The following is a 22,769-nucleotide window of genomic DNA, read 5'->3' on the forward strand; positions in this document are numbered from 1 at the left end:
TTAAAGACCTGGAGGGAGGAGTGGGATTGAAGAGAGTGGGGGAGTTTGTTCCAGAGGCAGGAGAAAAGAGGAATGAAAGAGTGAAGGTGAGCAGAGAGTCTTGATTTTAGCAGGTTAACCATAAGAGGGTTGCTGACAGATCTTGTGCGACCTGTAGGAATATTTGGGGGACAGAGCACAGAGAGAGCTGGGGGAGCAAGGCCGGAGAGGAGTCAGTAGAAGACAGAAAGACCACCAACCTGCCTGCGTTGAGTGTGTGAAAGGCCCTCGGAGTTAACTTCATGGCGGGAGATTCCAATGATTCTGAAAGCTTTGGTTTCAACAGCGTGAAGCCAAGCTAGGTGTGAGGCAGGAGCACCGGCCCAGAGGGGAGAACAGTATTCCATTGAGCTGCGGATGAAAGCCGTGTATGTGGTGAGGAGCTCAGGTGTGCCAAGGAAGGACTTCACACAACGGAGGATGCCCAGTCGGCGACCGGCTTTGGAGGCTAGCTTCGAAATGTGGTTTTGCCAGGAAAGATCATGGCAGAGAGTGAGACCCAAAAGCTTGAGCGACAGAACTTCTTGGAGAGGATTGTTGAGAAAGTAGATGGGAGGGTTGTCTCGTCGGTCTTTTCGGAGAGACATCGTAAGAGTGTGAGATTTGTCAGGATTGAAAGACATGTTCCACTTGTTTGACCAGTCTGTGATTTTGTCCAGGTCTGCAGAGAGTGAGGCGGCTGCAGACTGCCGATCTGAGGGATGAGGAATGGAGCGGCAGAGAGTGGAGTCATCAGCAAAGAGACAGAGAGGATTTTCCAGAGAGTCGGAGAGATCATTTATGAAGATCAGAAAAAGCACAGGGCCCTGAACACTGCCTTGGGGAACTCCAGCCTGAACAGGAAGGGGAGATGAGAGAAATCCATTCAGGGCCAGATGTTGACGACGACCAGAGAGGAAGTCTGTGAGCCATGCATGCAGATTTCCATGGATACCATAGGAGGAGAGTTTGGTGAGCAGAGCTGGGTGCCAGACCGTATCGAAGGCACGTGATATGTCAAGGGAGACACCTCTGATTTCCTGTTTGGCATTGAGGACATCCATCCATTGTTGAGACAGCAGAAGCAGCATGTCCAGAGTAGAATGACCTGGTCAGAATCCAAATTGATGATCGGAGGTCAAGCCATTGGAGAAGAGGAAGGATTTGATATCCGAAGCAATGATGGATTCCATGACTTTGTTGATAATTGGGAGCAGGCTGATGGGTCTGTAGTGGCAAGGAACTGTTTTTGCACATTTTTTGTGTAAACTGGTAATGTTTTCTGATTTCCAAAATGATGGCAGATGACCTTGAGCAAAAGAGAGGGTGAATAGAAAGGAGAGAGGGTGAGATAGAGCGGCAGAGCAGGATTTTAGGACCCGGGGACTGTTGCCGTCTGGTCCAGTTGCAGAATCAAGAGTCGAGGTTTGACAAAAAAAACTTCTCCACCTTGTCAGGAGAGAAGGACACAGAGTCCAGGAGCAGTTGGGTTCGACTGGGTAAGGTGGTAACAGAGACAGTTGGGGTTTGGGACACAAGATTTTGGAGGGAAACACAGAGTTGAGGCATTCGGATTTGTCACGTGCAGTGTCAACTGTATAGCCATTTGAGGTAAGGGAGGGGATGGAGGGGGAACAAACACCAGAAACGGATTTGACCAGACGCCACCAGGATTTGGAGGAAGGAGACAGGTTTGAGAGTTCATTCTTGAGTGTGGAGAGATAGAGCTTCCTGGCACTCCTGAGGGTAGACACACACTTGTTCCGAACGTGGTGGAAGGAACTGAGATTGCCTTCAGTTGGATTTGCCTTGCAAGAGGCAAAGGCAAGTTGTTTCAGGGCAACTGCCTCACCACAAGATTCAGTGTACCATGGACGGGAGGAAGGGTAAGACAACTGAAGACGAGATGGGATAAATCTGTGCATGAGAGAGAGCAGTTTGCTTTGGAAAAATTCCCAGGAAGAATTGATGTCAGAGGCAGTAGAGATGGGAGACCAGTCCAGATGATTGATGGCTGCTTGAAGACCGTGCCAGTCAGCCTGAGTGAAATGCCAGTCTTGTCGGTGCTGAGGAGGCTCTCTGAGAATGGCCAGAGAGATGTCCAATTTAACAAGCACATGATCAGAAGAACCAGTTGGAGCAGAAGAAGAGCAGCAGACATTTGCAGGGAAGTTTGTCATAACCAATTCTAGAAGAGAAGATACTCCATTGACTGAGATCTGGGTTGGGAAATTGACAGATTGGGTCAGTCCCAATGAGTCGCAGAAGTCCTTTGCTGAGATGCCATGGCTCGTGAGAGAGGAACCCACACCCAGCCAGCTGGCATGATGACAGTTGAAGTCGCCACATATGAGGAAGAGAGAGTTGGGATGAGTGGATAGAAGTTGGTCCATGTTGTCAGACAGCGAAATGTAAATGGAGTCATCACTGTTTGGAGGACGGTACAGAACACATATGAACAAAAGGTGGGAGCGGAGAGGAAGCCGTAGCCAGAGGTACTCCTGGGGGTGGGGTGGAGAGAGGGCAGTGCAAGGAGAGTGAGGAAGAGAGTTTTTGATAAAGCTAGCAACCCCACCACCAGAACGAGGCTCAGGTCTATCGTACCGGAGGAGGGAGTAACCAGGAAGAGATATTAAGGAATCCGAGACATCTTGAAGGAGGAAAGTTTCTGTTGAGCGGATCAAGTCTGGATTGTCAGAAGCAACCTGAATGGAGAGATCAATCAGGTTTGAGCGAAGGCCCCGGCTGTTTGAGGTCCATACCGTTAATGAAGAGAGAGGGGCAGCATCGGGTGCAGGACAGGGGAGGGGACGGGTAGGGTCAGATGAAGGATGAGAGGGGGGGGGGTAGGGAGAGCAGTTGATGGTGTGTCAGAGATTACAGAAGAGTTGCAAGAAAGGGAAGGATGAGGAGGACAAAAGGTTTGATGCTGATGGGATGAGGGACAGTGAGGGGTTGTTTGAGGGGGGGGCAGAGGAAAGTGGAAGGTTTGGGGAGGTGGAGGTATGAGATAGAAGGGAGACGAAGTGGGGAGGAGGCAGCTTTGAGGAGATGGGGTGAGGGGGGAGAATTGGATAGGGATGGTAGGGGGGGGGGGAGATTTGAAGGGGAGGGGTTGGGGGGGAGTTTTGAAGGGGAGGGGCGAGGGGGAAGTTTTGAAGGGGGTGGGGGGGGGGGGAGTTTAGAAAGTGGATGATGAATGAAAATCGAACATTTATAACAAATTGGGTTTATTGTGATTTTCAAGTTAGAGATCCGTTTAAGAACGATAGAGAAAGGGTGGAATGAAGGTGAGTTTAGAGCATGTTGGCAGAAAGAATTGTAAGAGATTGAATTTTTTTTTGAAGTGGAATGAGTTGAAGAGGAAATTGAAAAAAACCATTTAAATAGGAAGAAAAACAGTGTGTTGTAATATACCATTGCATAAAACATTGCAGGGGAAAGTTTAAACATATTTAAATAATATTTAAACAAAGCCGTGACAAACAATCTTATACAGTATTCACAAAAATACCGATGGGGAGAGGAAGCCTGGAGGGACAACGATGAGAAACATGAACAGGGCAAAAGGTGGAAGGCAGGGAGATCCAAATATCAGCTTCCTAGCTCAAAAGTTGTGTTGTTGTGTCCAAATATCAGCTGTGTATCAAATATCAATGTTGTGTATCAAATATATGTTGTTGTGTGTCAAATGTGTATCAAAATGTTGTTTATCAAATATCAAAAGTTGTTGTGTCCAACTATCAGCTTCCTAGCTCAAAAGGTGACTGAGATATTGCCCAGATAAGAAAAAAAAACAAATAGGTACTTAATAAATCGATAATAATTAAGTTATTAATCACTAAATTGGTTAATCAAAAAAAAAAATTTTTTGGCCAAAGCACTTGCTCCCTATTCTGCCCATATCATATTTTAGCTTCCTAGCTCAATGGATGGCTGAGATATCGCCTGGACAAACAAACAAGAAAACAAGAAAGAAAACAAACAAACAAGAAAACAAGAAAGAAAACAAGAAAGAAAACAAACAAACAAGAAAACAAGAAAGAAAACAAACAAGAAAACAAGAAAGAAAACAAACAAACAGAGTGAAAACAGTACTCCCTTTCAGTGCACATCATCGCCGGGCCCCCTTGGTGCCCGGCTATGACGTCATGCAGCACCTGGAGATGGAATAGGAAAGAAGCGGTGTACAAAAAAGAAGAAGATAAAATTCACAAAAATTGTAAACAATAGTGGAGGCTTAACGGCTATGGGATAATTTAAATATTGTTCTTTGGTGGCTCACCTCTCCTGAGCTGGATCCAAAGATAAGAAGGTCGAAAGGAATCGCAGCCACCATGTCAATGAGAAACCATCCTTTGAAGTACTGTATGGCAATCTTTCCTGGATGGCTGACCACCTCCTCGTTCTTATTTACATAAGTGGTGCGGAAGTTGATGATAATATCAATGAGAAACATGATGTCCACAATGAGGTCCACAATATTAAGTGGGTTGCAGGTGTATCCACAATTTTGACGTTGCTGCTCGACTTGCTGATCACTCAGTAAAAAAGCTGCTGAGTAAGGAGTGAAGATGGCAGTGTAGATCACAAGTAACAAAATGAGCCAGTCCCACACGGCCTTGAAAGGGCTATAGTGCAAGATCGTCCATTTGTGAATGCGAGGGGTTTGCAGCTTGTACTCGGGAAGCACATCTGCTCCCAATGATAGAACCTGTAAGGGACAAGAAGGAAGAATGTCAGAAAAGGTATTAAAAAAAGGATGTGCACCGAGCAATCTTTACTCTCACACAAGCATACTTTGAGATGTAGACAGATGCTATCATTCCCAGTGAGGTGAAACCTTAGTGCATTGAAGGAGAAGGAATTTTACTGGAAAATTGACATTCATTATATTCCCCATTTCCTGCTATATCTCAATTCTCCCCTTTATATTGTGTTGTTGTACATATAGAAGCAAGTGTGTATAACTTACAATTAATAGGTAATTGTCAGTATGGATGTACTGCATATTGTTACGTTTGTGGGGGGTTGGAGATGAAATACCTTAGGAAAGTCAGAATTGTATAAATTAGCATGCTCCGAGTGTCGCGAAGAAGAAGAAGCCTTCTCGATGTATCTAAGTATGGTCGAATGTCCGGTTAAGTGTTTAGGTGTCACGGAGGAGTGGAGTTGTGCTATCTAGGTGGGGCCTGTAAGGTTAAATTCCCCTGTACGTGCTTGCCTCCCTGTGATTTTTCCCTAATCTATCTATATATATATATATATATATATATATATATATATATATATATATATATATATATATATATATATATATATATATATATATATATATATAAAGTTTTTGCTTGTTTGTTTGTTTGTCTGCATGCGCTAATCTCCTGAACGGTGAAAGATAAGAGGAAACCTCAAAAACAAAAATGTCGGGACGGGCCCCGGGAAGGTTATAGGCTAGGTGGCGAGGCCGGTCGAGGCCCTCCTCGGCCGGGCTGGGCCCATTTCGCAATTAAAAGCTGAGCTGAATGATCGTAGTCAATCTTCTACGGCCGCGAGTAAAAGCTGAATTATAGTAGTAAATTAATTCAAAAAGAACTAAAAATGTCGGGACAGGCCAGGGGAAGGTTATATGCTAGGTGCTGAGGCCGGTTGAGGCCGTTTCGGCTGAGCTAGGCCCATTTCGCAATTAAAAGCCGAGCTGAATTATCGTAGTCAATCTTCTACGGCCGCGAGTAAAAGCTGAATTATAGTAGTAAATTCATTCAAAAAGAACGAAAACTGTCGGGACGGGCCCTGGGAAGGTTAATGGCTCGGTGGCGAGGCCGGTCGAGGCCGCTTCGGTCGGGCATGGGCCCATTTCGCAATTAAAAGCTGAGCTGAATTATAGTGGTCGATCTTCTACGGCTGCGAGTAAAAGCTGAATTATAGTATTAAATTCATTCAAAAAGAACCCAGGCAACGCCGGGTGCTTTCGGCTAGTGTTCCTGTAAAACTCAGCCGGCCAGGCAATGGACTCATTCGCTCACCACGCCGCCAGGTCTGACAGACCTTGCCCATTTGCCAATCTGCAAGTAAAGTCCTACGTCATCCGAACATTCCTGAACAGAGATTAGACTCTGCTCCCCGATGACTCATAACAAGGAGGCCATGCCCCGGCCTTCGTGATTGGTGGAGGCGCGATGGGATGATTGAGTAATGCTCAGTGATTGGACAGAGAGTGATGTGAGCAGTCAAACATTCGAGAGCTGGAGGAAATAAAGATGCCGCCTTGCCATCTTTGTCTCTCTCTCTCTCTTCTGGTCCTGGTTGTGTGGCAAATGATCCCTCCTGCCGTGTGTGCTCGTGCAGAGAACCTTCGGAGCATTGTAGAGTTTTTGCAACGTTGGAGGAGGGGGGTGATGTTGGACTGTGGTGTCTTTCAGGGGAGCTGGGGCCGCATTGTACTTGGCGGTGGAAGCGAGGAAGGGCTGGTTGAGCGCGTGCTCGTGCCTGGGCATTTTCTGACGCGCAGGTTCGGCGCCATTATCAGGGCGCATCCCGCACAAGCGGCTACACCAGCAGCAACGACCAAAGCACCCGCGACGCACTTTGGGGCCAGAGCTGAGGGTCAGCCCTACAGTGAGGGAAGTTATTTTTATTTATCTTTTCCCCTTGTTTGTATATGAGTCTGAGTACAGACATCTCGTTTAGATAGTAGTTTTACCACAACGTTTATATTTTTTATTCCATGCTTCATTTTAATAAATTGATTTGTTGTACATTTTCAATGGTGTCGTGTTTCTGTGTCTGTGGGGCTCGGTTTAACCCCGTGTGTTCCCGACTAGACAAGGCTTCGGGCCTTTCCCGCGTGCGCCAAAGACAATCCCGCCAAGGTTTGAAAGCTCATTTCGGTTATTTGTCTGAGGCCGGTCTTCATCGGCGACGGACAGGAAAATATTTTCTCCAACTCTCTAATAGCTCATCATCACTTCTGCTTCTTTCCCAGATATTATACCATGCATGTTGCGTATATTAGCCCAACAATTGATGGATGCACTAATTTTCAAACAATAAATGAGGGCCATCTCTCAAGCTTTCAACCTGATCCATTTTCACTTTTCCACTTGTCTTCTAATAGTATTCAGTTGACCTCCTTGAATGATTATCAGTTTTCTCTGTAAGTAAAAACATCAGGTTTCACTTGATGGCATCTTAACTCAATATCTTGTTAACACAGAGTTTTGTTAGAACAGACTTTATTATCCCATCCTCTGCGCAACAGGAGACGGGGTTTTGTAATCACTCTGTGTGTGTGTTCGTGTGTGTCTGTCTGTCCAGGCCATAACTTTTTTTTAACCATTTAAGCTATTATCATCAAATTTTCACAAAAGCTTTATTATGATAATATGGAGAAGGCAAATTAATAATTTTGTCAAAAGGTCAAAAGGTTAAAGGTCAGCATCACATAAGATCATCACTTTTCATCCAGATGACCTGAAATTTTAATTCACCATTTGAGTTTTGTCATCAATGTTTCAGAAAAGCTTTATTATGAGAATATGGAGAAGGTAAATTAATAATTTGGTTAAAAGATCAAAAGGTCAAAGGTCAGCATCACATAAAATCGTCAATTTTCAGCAGTTCAGAATTCATAGTATAAATAAAACCTTCATCTGAAGTATCATGCAGTTTGTTTCCCCAATCTACATGATGTAGCTACTTTCCATCTTGATTCCCTGGAGGTGATGAAGACCAAGTCTCTCTGTGTTGTTGGCATGTCAGGGTAGTTTTGGTGCACACTCAGTTTTCTGTTTCACTTCTGGCCTTACTCCTCCGACATTCTCATCCCTTTGTCTCCAAAATTCTTCATCTCCCCTCTCCCACCCCTTTCCCTTCTGCAAGTCACATGAATGTCTTTGTCTCCCAGCTTCCTTTTATTTTCTGGCCTTCTGTGAATCTACTACCATACTGCCATTCCGGTCACCCATGAGGAGAGATACAAAACATAAACTAGAGCGGAAATCTTCGGCGTCGCGACATCAACTGATGCCTCCACCCACATTATTACATCATTATACATACTTGTACCAAGTTTGATTTAAATCCCTTCAGCTCTTCTCAAGTATCACATTTTTACCTGACATGACCTCTGACCTTTGACGCTGAAATTTAATCAGTTCATCTTCACATCATAATATATATATATATATATATATATATATATATATATATATATATATATATATATATATATATATATATATATATTGTTGCGGATATGGGATTTGGCCTCCATCCATATCCGCTTGTAAATATTCCCCTATTTCCCCAATACTCCCCAACTGTCCCCAATCCCCCATTCCCTAGTCCCATTGTCTGTAAACAACACTCTGTAGAACCGACCTTCCCCTTTTTCCCCCATTAAATGTCGTGCCCAGGTTCACCGCATCTCACGTAGACAACTATAGGACATCTTGCTAGTTATTCTTAGTCTATGTCAGTTAAGGACTCGTTTCCATTAATTCTGACTCTTCGTTGCACCAGAATGTGATTGTATGGCACCAGTAGTGAGTTTAGGACCTCCCCATACCTCCTCCCATCTTCCTCATGAAACAACAACAACAACAACTACAACAACAGCGCGCGGGGAGTGTGCGTCCTCACTCCGGCTTGGTTAGCCGCCATTGCCCATGTGCTCGACGGGGTTACCAAATAGGGGCTCCCTGTCAGCTCCTCGTCAAGGGCGGAGCCCGGTAACCCCCGCACCCAATGGAAGCGGCAGACCGATTCCATCTGGGGCGGAGCTAACGAGCTGAGGGCGTGTCACTCCCCGCTGGATATAGGCAGCCACTTACCGGAGGTGACGTAAGATGCGCCCCCAGCTTGAAGAGAACCAGACGCCACCTCCAGCGCGACGATACCTCCCTGCATCTTTTGGACCGCGCTATCCTGTCCCTGAGCCAAGGTGCACCTTGTGCTGTCCAGCGACTACCTGCCCCTCCTTGCCATCAATCCCTGTGTGAGTCAGTCTTGTCCCGTTTATCTGTGGTCTGTCGGGGCTAAGATAAGACCGTATTTAAGTGCCCACCTTCCTATGCTGTACCTCTTGTCCGTGTAATCTAAAACGTTCTGCATACAAATATTATAACCTCCTCCGGAGGTCTTGAGAACTGTACCCCTGGTGTCGTGTCATTTAATCCCAGCCGTTGTGTCCTTTCCTTAATTGATTTAGCATAGCGCGATTTGGCCAACGTTCGAGTGGAATCGGGTAAACTGTGCAGACGCGGTCATACCAAACCGCTCGGTAAACTAACATCCAAAACCGCGTCTGTAACAATATATATATATATATATATATATATATATATATATATATATATATACCTCTGCCACCAAAGGTGGATGGAGTTATGTTTTCACCCCTGTATATTTGTCTGTTTGTTTATTTGTCTGTGAACAGGAAATCTCAAAAAGTTGTGAATGGTTGGATGTGTGACAAGGACGAAATTATTCGATTTTGGCGAAGATTCAAATCCGGATCTGGATCCGAGAATTTTTAAGTGATTCTTCACCATTGAGAGGCAGGGCAAAAACGACATATAGCATGATATCTCAAAAAGTTGCGGACGGATTCTGATGAAACTTGGTGGACAGATTGGTTGTGTGACAACGGCAAATCGATTAGATTTTGGTGAAGATCCAAATCTGAATTCAGATACGAGAAGAAAAAAAATTAAGTGATTCTTCACCATTGAGTGATCAGGCCAAAAACTATATGTAGCATGATATTTCAAAAAGTTTTGGATGACTTATGACAAAACTTGGAGGATGAGTTGGGTAAATGACAAGAACAAGCCGATTAGATTTTGGTTCAGGCCCAGATCCAGATCCGACCGATCAGTGGGATACAAAACATAAACTGTTCATCCTGATGGAGGTATGCTCTCTATTCCAAGTGCCTTTCTAGTTATACTAGGTTTGGTCAAAATCCCATCACTAGTTCATAATTTAACTCGATAACATAATTTTTACTTAATGCGACCTCTGACCTTAGACCTCCTGACCCAAAAATCTAATCAGTTCATCTTTAACATCATTATACATACCTGCACCAAGTTTGACTTAGATCCCTTCAGCCGTTCTGAAGTTATTGCGGTAACAAAAAACTATCACAGACGCCCGGAAGGACGGCCAGACAGCCGGATGGGCAACCCGAAAACATCATAAAAAATACATCTTAGTCGAGAATGGGCGATTGCAAATGTTGGTTGAGAACATGAATGTGAATCAGAAAGCAGATAGAACATGATTACAAATCCATATCGTTGTCACATGGTCATGTTCTGATTGAATGACAACAGTGTATTTGAATATCAATTGAAGATTTTTTTATTATTATTTTTTGTATACTGAATCGAGGCTCGTGAAAGAGCTGACAGCCACGAGGGAAAGACAGCACAGGGGGACCGCGAGGGAAAGACAGCACAGGGGGACCGCGAGGGAAAGACAGCACAGGGGGACCGCGAGGGAAAGACAGCACAGGGGGACCACGAGGGAAAAAGGTTCAGTGCAGTCAAAGGATGCAGTCAAAAGTTCAAAATACTTCATTAATAAATGAGTGTAAAGTCAATGGTATGTTGCATCAGGGATGCTTAGAACACCTATGGCATCATGATGTCAACAGGTAGATAGCTCTTTTCGTGTTTCACATAGTTAATCCCTGTCTCATTCAGTCAGAGATGTCAAAGCAAGTCTTCCAGCAATTACACTTTTTTTTTTTTTTTTGCAATAATTGTGCTTCTTATAAACAAATTGTAGATTTGATTTTAAAATGTCACTTTAACACTTCAATTTTAGCATCAATTAAACATTCAGCAGGAAGCTAGCTAGCTAGCTCCACATGATCATGTTGCACAAAGTAATTAGTTGTTGAAATTCATTCCTGTGCAGCCCTTTTCTTAATTTGGTCAAGCAACATTAGTGAATTAAATTCGAGTTCAAAAGATGCAAAGGCCTTGTCATCTTGAGATCAAATCTATCTTGACACAACAAATGCAATTGGTATTAAGCCATATTTAAACATCCTTCCTCTTTGGGGAAAATATATTGGTTCTTGGAGATCAAGGTAAAGGACGTTGTGTGTATAATTTGGAGAGGTTCATTGTAATAAAATTGCAGTAACTTCTTTGCCTGGTTATCATTTGCAATGATGCCCTGGATGAAAGCCACAACATTTGCAATAATAACCACAACATATACACCTTGGACCTCCTGACCCCAAAATCTGTTCTTCACAATATAGGTCAAAAGTTTTAGAACACCTCAATTTTCCAGTTTTTATTGAAATTTACGCAGTTTAATGTCTCGATGTACTCTGAAATTAAGAATAGAACAAATAAACAATTGGAGATAAAAAGAAATCATAGAATCATTTTGTTTAACAAAATTTAATTTGAAATTTTTGACTCAGCAAAGTCGCCACCTTTTGCAGATAAAACCGCCGAACACACTCGTGGCATTCTTTCTACAATAGAAATCAAATATTGTTCGGGAAGTTCTTCCCAACACTGCTGCAGAAGTTCCCACAAATGTGTTGCACTTGAAGGTTGCTTTGCTTTCACCCTTCTGTCCAGTTCATCCCAAACCAGCTCGATGGGGTTTAGGTCTGGAGACTGTGCTGGCCATTCCATGATTTGAAGCCTACCGTCTTGTTCTTTTCCTCGAAGGTAGTTTTGACATAGCCTGGAGGTGTGTTTTGGGTCATTATCTTGCTGTAGGATGAACCCCTGACCAACTAGGCGTATACCAGAGGGTATTGCATGGCGCTGCATAATGCTGTGGTAGCCCTTTTGGTTCAGGGTGCCAGTCACTCTGTGCAAGTCGCCGACTCTGGATCCAGCAAAAGAGCCCCAGACCATCACGCTTCCTCCTCCATGTTTGACAGTTGGTGTCACACACTGAGGAACCATCCATTCGTCTCCTCGACGGCGTACAAAAACCCTGCGTGATGAACCAAATATTTCAAATTTTGATTCATCGGTCCATAAGACCTTCTTCCAGTCTTCATTAGTCCACTGGCGGTGGTGCTTCATGGCCCAGGTAAGCCTCTTTTTCTTATTTTTCCATCTTAGCAATGGCTTTCTTACTGCCACTCAACCTGTCAAACCTGTAGCTCAAAGTCTTCTCTTCACAGTTGAAACTGAGACTTGCTTACTTCGACCAGTGTTAAGCTGTGCTTGAAGCTGTTGTCCTGTGAGCCGCCTATCACGCAAGCTGTTGATTCTCAGAAACTTGTCTTCTGATTCTGTTGTGGCTTTGGGTCTGCCAGACCTCTTCCTGTCAGAGTTTCCTCCAGTTTCCAATATACTACTTCCTGTAGTGCAATATTGTCCAAATAATGCTTCAGAGGGTGTAATAACCGTTAGTTCCAATACTGCTTTTATACAGACAGGGGGTTTGTAATCAAGTAATCAGCAGAGGTTGGGACACCTGTAGGAATTGTTTGCATCAACTTTCAAGGCTTAATTTACTTACATTGCTGCAGAACAGCTGTAAGTTGTTAACCCATTACTTGTTCCCTGAAGAAGGCCTTTTTTTTTTTTACAATATAACTGTGCAATTTACATTATTTTCCCGTTTTTGCTAACCTAAAATTTTTTAAACCTCGAGCAGTTTACTGCTTACCGTTGTTCCATTTAAGGTTATTCACAGAACTTAATGAATTGCTTAAATTTCAATAAAAACTGGAAAAATTGAGGTGTTCTAAAACTTTTGACCGGTAGTTTATATATATAATCACTTTATACTAGTCTATCACTTTATACTTCATATTTGTAGTTTATCACTGCAACATTCCACCGATCTGGGCTTTATGGCAGAGTGGCCAGACGGAAGCATCTCCTCAGTGAAAGACACATGAAAGCCCACTTGGAGTTTGCAAAAAAGCACCTAAAGGACTCTCAGACTGTGAGAAACAAGATTCTGTGGTCTGATGAAACCAAGATTGAAACCAAGATACTACCTCTGAGGTAGTAGGTTGTAGACAGCAACCGCCCAGGATAGTACTACCGTCCTGACTTCGGAGCGTTAAAGTGGTGCCCGGAACGATCTTACACTCTCCATGTCATGATTGCTGGTTTTACTTTCTGTCTCACTCAAACTATCGCTACCGGGCTAGCTTCAATCTCTCTTTCTCACAAACGAACATCACACACTTTTTATCATAAACTTTTCTTCTCTTCTATTTAAGGCCTGACCTCGATGAAGGCTACATAGTCCGTGCCTGGAGCCTCCAACATAAATATAAAAAAAAGACTCATTATACCCAGTAAGCAGTGCTCATTTTGCTGACCTCAGAAGGATGATCAGCTGAATGAACCAATGTTGTATTAATATTAATGGCATGACAGGAGCTTGAACTTAGGACCCCTGATATCTTAAGTCAGCCACCTTAAACGTTAAGCCAAACAACAAGCTCCTATAAAACATGCAAAGGACATATGATAATTAATTAATCATTGCTTGGCAAAAACAGTAAAATTTGACCTCTTGTCCTACCCCTTGTGCATATGTAATAAATATATGGTCCTCAAACAGGCACCTATCTCCATCTCTTCCAAATAATTCTCAACTCTTACCTAGCCTTGAAAATTAATTGATCCTCTGACCGAGTCTGTCAGCATTGTTACCTTAATACATGTGGATAAGTGGTCCCAGTCGGCATATTTGGCACATTGCACATTTGACAAAAAAGCAGTGTCAATGTCACTGGGACATTTCTTGATGCTCATGTGAAGCTAACAATGGAAATTAAAATGTCTGAAAGCTGTAACAAAGCTTTAATTTTGCACATTATTCGTATGCATTTCAAAGCAATCTTAATCCCAACATTATGCACATTTTGCACTCGTATAGTTGGTCTGACAATTTGATTTGACGTTTGTGCAGTTTTTCTTTTTAAGAAACGCGAGTTAAATAATTTTGTAAAACACTGGTCTGTGGCTCATATAGTTGAGCTTGTGCACAAATGACATATATGACGACAAAGACAGAATGAGATATCATTATTATTTTAACATGAATTACAAGGACATTAGTAGACAATGGATAGCAACTGACAATAGCCTTTTATCGTCAACACTGTAAATTGATGGGATTTGCACCAGGGATCCCACCATCAAGAGCACAGAGCATTAGGGTAGGCAAACCCAATAAGTAAACTCGAACAGACACTCAGTAGAGCGCATACCTAAGCAGGGATAAGCATTTTAGATTTTGTGTTTTATCATACTGATAGCCAGATCTCGATCCGGACCTGCACCAACATCTAATCACCTTGGTCTTGTTACCTAGCCAACTCATCCACCAAGTTTTGTCATAACTCGTCTACAACTTTTTGAGATATCGGGCTATATATTGTTTTTGGCCCTATCTGTCAATGGTGAAGAATCCATTTTAAAATTTTCGTATCCAGATCGGGTCTTCACCAAAATCTAATCATTTCGTCCTTGTCAAACATACAATCTGTCCACCAAATTTCCTCTGAATCCATCCACAACTTTTTGAAATATCCTGCTCACAGACAAAAAGACAGACAGATGCAAAAACATTGCCTCCGCCACCGATAAATGTGTACATATTTGTGTGTGATGAGGAGAAAGGTATTACAGAAATTTTTACCTGATGATACAAGTAAATCAACTTTTTAGTTCTTTTACAAAGTTATTGTTTAGGAATTTAACCTTGAACCGAAACAATCTCAATAAAACTACTTTAAATAAAACTAACAACAATAAATTAACAATTTAAAAATTAACAATTAAAATTAACTTAAATTAATTAAAATTAAAATTAATTAAAATTAATAATTAACAATTAAAAATTAACAATTAAATAAACTAACAATAAATAAACCTGCTTTCTTAAAATTAAAAATTTCCACTTTCACATTTACGGAAGCAGGAGCATCGAGGGCCAGCCCGGGCCCCGAGGCAAACAACCTCGGGGCACCCTTTCTCTCTTTTATAACTTTTTAAGGAACTTTCTTTAATGAAAAACTTAAAAAAAACAAATGGTCACTTTTATTTAGCTTTATGAGCGAAAATAAAGGAGATAGTGGGACGTTTGGACTGATCGAGTCAATTCGCACCCTCGAATGTTGAACACTATTTCTCCATGACATTGGCAAAAAAATACGTGAGACGATGGTTAATATTTTTTTGGACAAAGAGAATACAAACCCATTTCTTTGTAACGCACATTTCTGGTTAACCATTTTCTGTAAAGTTTGAAACTGTACCATTGACAGCGATAAATGTTGTTTCGTTTCTGGCAAGAAAGGAAAATCAGCTTCTGGGTTTAAATGTAATGATGAGGCAATGAGGATGAGCCGTTGAGGGGTTTCACTGTACTGTTTAAAAAAAATTACAGGAGAAGCTCGGGCCCCTCAACGGACCCCGGGCCCCGAGGCAGCGACCCCCTAAACCCCCCTCTCGACACCCCTGTACGTAAGCATATATTTCTATGCCTTAAACAATATGTCAATTAGCTTATTAAAAATTAACATAGCAGACAGGATATGGGGGAGGTAATTAATTGAGGATAACGTGTAGTGTACTTTCAAAGTCAGAGGTTCACTTTGCAATGAAAATGTCAGACCAGTGAATGTCTGGAAAATGGCAGCGTATCATGCAGAGGAGCCGGCAGCGAATACAGAGAGCATCGGTAATTTCTGGGCCAAAGTACACTCAATAATTTACTCCCTCCTTATGCTCGAAGTCCTTGGTGTGATTCATACATAACAGTGCAAATCTCTGGAGGGCTCGTATGAAAGTAAGGCTGGCACTTGTCATTAGGAAGGAATGGAGGCCCACGAGCGATAATTAAACACGACTTTATGTCCCACAGTCTACTTAGACAACTGTGAACTTTTTATTCACCCTTCTTTGCATTTGAAACTTGTTTCTGTCCTTTTTCAGCATTTTTTGTGGCTCCATCAGAATAAAAAAAAACAAAAAAAAACAGTCTCTGTCAAGGCTAATATCGGTGGACAAAATCAACAATGTATTTTATCAACTATGTGTTCATAATACGAGCAAGTTATCCGTGCGCATGTGATTCTAAATGTGGTAGGGATGGAGAGGGCAAAAATGCAAATGGCCTCTTCTGTCATCGAGCCGGCAAGCTGGGAGCGACAATTCATATTTATTACCACATCTGATGCAATTTAAATGCTCCAATGGCGGTGAGCGAGGTGCTCCGTTTGAAACTGTTTCTTTGATATAAGTAGTAGAATAATGGGGGACCTGAAGCACACTAAAATTTAACATTGAAGTCAATGGAGAAAATTATGGTCAATTTATTGACTCACTGGATTTTCAATTAGATTTTATCCTCCAATTCCTTCCATCCGCAAGATTTCAATACCCCAAGAATGTCATCCCCTCCTTTTTTTAATCTTATCACTTATGTTTATCTTAACTCTTATATTTATCTAAACACTTATACTTATCTTATTGCTTAACACTTATACTTATCTTATTGCTTAAACACTTATATCCGTAAGGGAAGCTATCAATTCCATTATTTAAAATAAACCTCTTACCATCAAAAGCCCCGACTGCCTTTTTATTTATCTCCTCCGTATATAATTGATGTTGATAACTTCTTATATATATACTATATACAGTCACGTGAAAAAGTAAGTGTACCCCATGTAAAGTTTTGACTTTTTCAACATATTTCAACATACAGCTATTTGATCTTCATTTCAACAATATTGATAGATGAAGGTGATATAATATAACAAATATCATGAAACGTTTACATTTTGTAGTCCATTGTATAATTTAAATAAACATAAATGCAAATTTCGCATGTGGAAAAAGTAAGTACACCCCTACATTTATCACTACTTCAAATACCTAAAATTAGAATCAGGTACACCATCTCAGGTGCAAATGATTAGAACATCGTCAGAGAGGATCTTGGAAGAACCTGTCTTATTTAAACCTCAAACATTTAGTTTGGTTTGCTCTTTGTTTTTGAAGTGTCACCATGTTTTTGAAGTTTGAAGCGTCACCATGCCTAGATGAAAAGAGCTCTCTGAGGCCTTCAGAAAGAAGGTTATAGATGCCTACAAGTCTGGGAAGGGATTTAAAAGAACTCCAAACAATTTGAAATCAATCATTCGACTGTCCGGAAGATCATCTACAAGTGGAGAAGATTCCAAACAACTGCCAACTTGTTTGGGACAGGCCGCCCCAGCAAGTTTAGCCCAAGAGCAGACAGCAAGATGCTGAAAGAAGTCTCTAAGAACCCCAGAATGTCATAACGCGACATACAGGTAGCTCTTGCCACTGTTGATGTCAAAGTGCATGAGTCTACCATTAGAAAGAGGCTGCACAAATTTGATCTACATGGGAGGTGTGCCAGGAGGAAACCTTTGCTGTCCAGGAAGAACATCAGGGCAAGACTAAAGTTTGCCAATGAACACCAAGGAAAAGACCAGCACTTCTGGAACAATGTGCTCCAGACAGATGAGTCAAAGGTAGAGCTATTTGGCCACAGTACCAGAAGACATGTTTGGCGAAAACCAAAGACAGCATTTGACCACAAGAACCTGATACCAACTGTAAAGCATGGTGGTGTAAATATTATGTTTGGGGCAGCTTTGCTGCATCAGGGCCTGGGCAGCTCACCATCATAGAATCCACTATGAATTCTTCATTGTACCAGAGGGTGCTTCAGGATAATGTGAGGCCATCTGTCGGAAAATTGAAGCTCAACCGAAGGTGGACCTTGCAACATGACAATGACCTTAAGCATACCAGTAAATCCACCAAGGAATGGCTGAAAAGAAAGAAATGGAGGGTTCTGGAATGGCCAAGTCAAAGCCCGGATCTAAATCCCATCGAGATGTTGTGGGGGGATTTGAAACGAGCTGTGCATGCAAGAATCCCCTCAAACATCGCACACCTGAAAGAATTCTGCATGTTGGAGTGGGCAAATATTTCTCCCAGTCGATGTCAGAGACTGGTAGACAGTTATAAGAAACCCCTACTTGAGGTTGTTTCTGCCAAAGGGGGCAATACCACCAGGGATTGAACCAATGTTGTATTCATTTAATGGCATGACAGGAGCTTGAACTTAGGACCCCTGAGATCTTAAGTCAGCCACCTTAAACGTTAAGCCAAGGGTGTACTTACTTTTTCCACATGTGAAATTTGCAATTATGTTTATTTAAATTATACAATGGACTACAAAATGTAAATGTTTCATGATATTTGTTATATTATATCACCTTTATCTTTCAATGTTGTTGAAATGAAGATCAAATAGCTGTATGTTGAAATATGTTGAAAAAGTCAAAACTTTACATGGGGTGTACTTACTTTTTCACGTGACTGTATATGTATTTGCATTTATGTTTTTTATGTATTTGCATTTATGTTTATTAAAATTATACAATGGACAACCAAATGTAAATGTTTCATGATATTTCTTATATTATATCACCTTTATCTATCAATATTGTTGAAATAAAGATCAAATAGCTGTATGTTGAAATATGTCGAAAAAGTCAAAACTTTACATGGGGTGCACTTACTTTTTCACGTGACTGTAAGAAGAAGCATGAAGAAGGTCTGATTTCAATATGTGTATATCCAGGAAAATGATTTTACTAATGCTAAATCCACTACCTACCACAATGTTATCAACATCCAGTTCTTGTCTTTGGAGTTCATCATAAACATCACAAACTAAGAAATCTTTGAATGATGTGATAAAGTGAGGGTCTGTTCTCATATAGGGAGTTTCTTCATCACCTTTTCTTACCATATTCATTTTTACTCCCATATAAAACTTAAAAGTATTCATTTCACTTAATGTGTTTTTTAAATTAGAATTTCAACACTTGGTTTAATCATATCAATTGCCTCGCCTATTGAAGATGGTCCTGGTAGTCTAGTAGGAAGACTAGGTCCCCCTGCACCCCCCGGAGATATACTTCTAATCAGTGTTTCTAGATTGGAAAAAATGTGTAGAAAATGACTAGCTATGGCCCCAAGCTGAAAAAATGTCCCACATACCATTTTTATGCAAATTACTGCTGCAAATTTTATGCAAAATTATGCAAATTTTATGCAAATTTTTGATGAGGAGTAGAGTTGAGGGGTCTTTGAGGGCTTCATCGAGGTGCTCTCGGTTGCAAGACTGGGTCATTCTGAGAAGCACAGCAGGGTCAGAGATCATGATGTTCTCCTCCTCAGTGAATCTCTCCATCAACAGCCTCTCCATTGCCTCACACACTGTTTTGAGGCAAAAGAGGGACTTTGCGTAGGCCTTTCCACTGAGAACACCTTTGAGAGATCCACTTGTTACTAGTTGTGCCTCAAAGAGAATCTCTGCATATCCAGAACCACGCATCTTGTGTCCAGTGAGCATCCCGATGTAGTTCATGGATGTGTGGAAGGGTCCAATCGTTACTACATGACTAGCAAATTCATTTGGCCAGCGCCAGATGATGGGAAGGGCTTTCATGCAGACACCCAGATCAAATGTATTCAGGACCCATCTCTGACCCACCTCAGCAGTTGCTGCCTCGGAACGCTTCAGTAGCTCACGAACAACTGCGTTGTCTGTGATCGGTCTGTGCCTGGTGCCTGCATGGCATGGCAATGGCCTGCAGCCTGTGCCTGGGCTAGGGGGTTTCACCTCTGCAACTGGTTCTCCCCCACCCAGCAAATCAACAGTCGACTACTGCACGCCTATCCACCAACCGATCACAGACAACGCAGTTGTTCGTGAGCTACTGAAGCGTTCCGAGGCAGCAACTGCTGAGGTGGGTCAGAGATGGGTCCTGAATACATTTGATCTGGGTGTCTGCATGAAAGCCCTTCCCATCATCTGGCGCTGGCCAAATGAATTTGCTAGTCATGTAGTAACGATTGGACCCTTCCACACATCCATGAACTACATCGGGATGCTCACTGGACACAAGATGAGTGGTTCTGGATATGCAGAGATTCTCTTTGAGGCACAACTAGTAACAAGTGGATCTCTCAAAGGTGTTCTCAGTGGAAAGGCCTACGCAAAGTCCCTCTTTTGCCTCAAAACAGTGTGTGAGGCAATGGAGAGGCTGTTGATGGAGAGATTCACTGAGGAGGAGAACATCATGATCTCTGACCCTGCTGTGCTTCTCAGAATGACCCAGTCTTGCAACCGAGAGCACCTCGATGAAGCCCTCAAAGACCCCTCAACTCTACTCCTCATCAAAAATTTGCATAAAATTTGCATAATTTTGCATAAAATTTGCAGCAGTAATTTGCATAAAAATGGTATGTGGGACATTTTTTCAGCTTGGGGCCATAGCTAGTCATTTTCTACACATTTTTTCCAATCTAGAAACACTGATTAGAAGTATATCTCCGGGGGGTGCAGGGGGACCTAGTCTTCCTACTAGACTATGGTCTTCAAATCGAAAGGTCCTTATATTTATATGTCCTTTAAAGGCATTATCATCTTTTCAATTGAGTATCCAAACATAGTCTTATTTTTGCGTGATTCAAGATGAGACTTAAAGCCTCACTTTTTAATGTCCTTATTACAGACATCACAGTGTATAACATTAGACGCCAGAGGCAGTTCTCCAACATTTCGTCTAACCTTTTTTGTTGTAAAGTGTATGTTATAACAGACCTTTGAGACATCCTTAGAGCAGACATCACAGTGTATAACATTAGACTCTGGAGGCAGTTCTCCAGCATTTCGTCTCTGCTTTTTTGTTTTTAGATGGCATGCCAAACCATGCTTATGATATTCACGATTACAAACGTCGCAATATGTTGTATTCACCATATTTATATAGTAAAAAACTTGATGAAAATCTCGTGGTAATTTATAGATACTTTTTTGCTTAAAATCAAATTTTCTTGATGAAAATCTCGTTGAAAACCACTTATTTTAGGTAGTCTCTTTGTAGGAGGTTAATTTTTTTTACTTAATAAATACAATGTACCAAGACACAAAATAGAAGTTTCACTCAATCTCTACATTTGTATTTGTAAAAGATACTGAGAAATATGTCAAATTGAACAAAGATAAGTATAACAACTACTGGATAAACCAATTATGAGTGATAATATGAGTTCTTCAATTTTCTTCAGTGGAAGGGCTTTTAATATATCTGGAGGACCATAAATTAAAGTAGCTCTAACAAAAGTTTCATCTCTACTTTTAGCAATCTATTTTAAGCTGGAAAAAGCAATGAAAAATGTAAAAGTATCAGAAAAGAAAACCCTTGTGGATGAAGCTTTAGAAAGAGAAGATAAAACCATTAATAATAAGCATGGAGAAATTTGTATTTTTTTAACAACCCTAAAGATGTAAATCTTGATGAAATGAGAACCATTTTAAAATTCAGTAGTAGTTAAGGACCATTTTAAAATTACCTTTAATATAGAAAAGGAGTAGTTGAATCTGTTAATGAAAAAAAAAATGGATATAGATGGTAATGTTTTTTTTTACTAATTAAATACGAGTCATTATTCAAGTGAAGATTTTTGGAATTATGACAGTGATGATAGTATCTCTATTGGAACAGAAGACAGTTATGATACTGAGAGTTTGTGTTCAAACTATAGTTATGAAAGTAGTTTTATAGATGATGATTATGAAAGCAATGATTATAGTGAAGATGAAATTTATTTGAAATAAAGTTTTACTATGTAAAAATATGATGAATCTAAATGATATACCAGATGTTGAGCCTTTTGAATTCCCTGATACTCCATATGATAAATTAGAGAATTGTCCGGCTTGTGATAGAGTGGGATTAAACGCAGAGTCAAAAGCCCATAAATAATGTTTATTCTGTGATTATCTTTTAATTAATGATGATAAAAAATATAAAAAGAAACATAACTATTTTAAAATTACACCAAAAATGAATTACTTTTCAAGATCAATAAGATAAATGAATGGTAAGTATGAGAGTGACAATACACCTTTCCTTACAATGTAAGAGATTGATAAAATTAGGGTAATGTTTCAAGGATTGATGTGATTTGCTATTCACGATTGTCATTTTTCAGGGAAATATAAACACAAGATATTATATAAGTAAAATAATGGATTAGCTTAAAATTAAACCTGTACTCAGGATAAAACATAGAGTTTCTCAAAAAGCCTGTAAAAATTGGATTACTTGTTTTCCAAATATATAAATGAACTAGCCGAAAGCACCCGGCATTGCCCGGGTTCTTTTTGAATGAATTTACTACCATAATTCAGCTTTTACTCGTGGCCGTAGAAGATTGACTACTATAATTCAGCTCAGCTTTCAATTGCGAAATGGGCCCAGCCCGGTCTAGGCCGCCTTGACCGGCCTCGCCACCTAGCCTATAACTTTCCCGGGGCCTGTCCCGACATTTTAAGTTCTTTTTGAATTAATTTACTACCATAATTCAGCTTTTACTCGCGGTCATAGAGGATTGACTCCTATAATTCAGCTCAGCTTTTAATTGCGAAATGGGCCCAGCCCGGCCGAGGTGGGCCTCGACCGGCCTCGCCACCTAGCCTAAAACCTTCCCGGGGCCCATCCCGACATTTTTTGTATTCGAGGTTTCCTCCTATCTTTCACCGTTCAGGAGATTAGTGCACACAGACAAACAAACAAACAAACAAAAACTTTCTTTTATATATATAGATGATTTTTTACCCATTTGGGAAAATAAGATAAAATTTAACAACAATAAAAATCTTCCAAATTC

General features: G+C 41.1%; 1 protein-coding gene across 2 annotated transcripts in view; it reads right to left on the reverse strand.

Moving 5' to 3' along the window:
* LOC137431744 (voltage-gated inwardly rectifying potassium channel KCNH7) overlaps positions 1-22,769 on the reverse strand; it is a 559,296-nt gene that overhangs the window by 85,874 nt on the left and 450,653 nt on the right. For both annotated transcript variants that reach the window (XM_078782422.1, XM_078782420.1), the window contains one exon: positions 4,304-4,732. In XM_078782422.1, coding sequence (XP_078638548.1) covers positions 4,304-4,732 — 429 coding nt within the window. The remainder of the gene's footprint in view (positions 1-4,303; positions 4,733-22,769) is intronic.

The sequence above is a fragment of the Myxine glutinosa genome, chromosome 7, assembly GCF_964187855.1.
Source record: "Myxine glutinosa chromosome 7, kmMyxGlut1.1, whole genome shotgun sequence".
NCBI lineage: Eukaryota > Metazoa > Chordata > Myxini > Myxiniformes > Myxinidae > Myxine > Myxine glutinosa.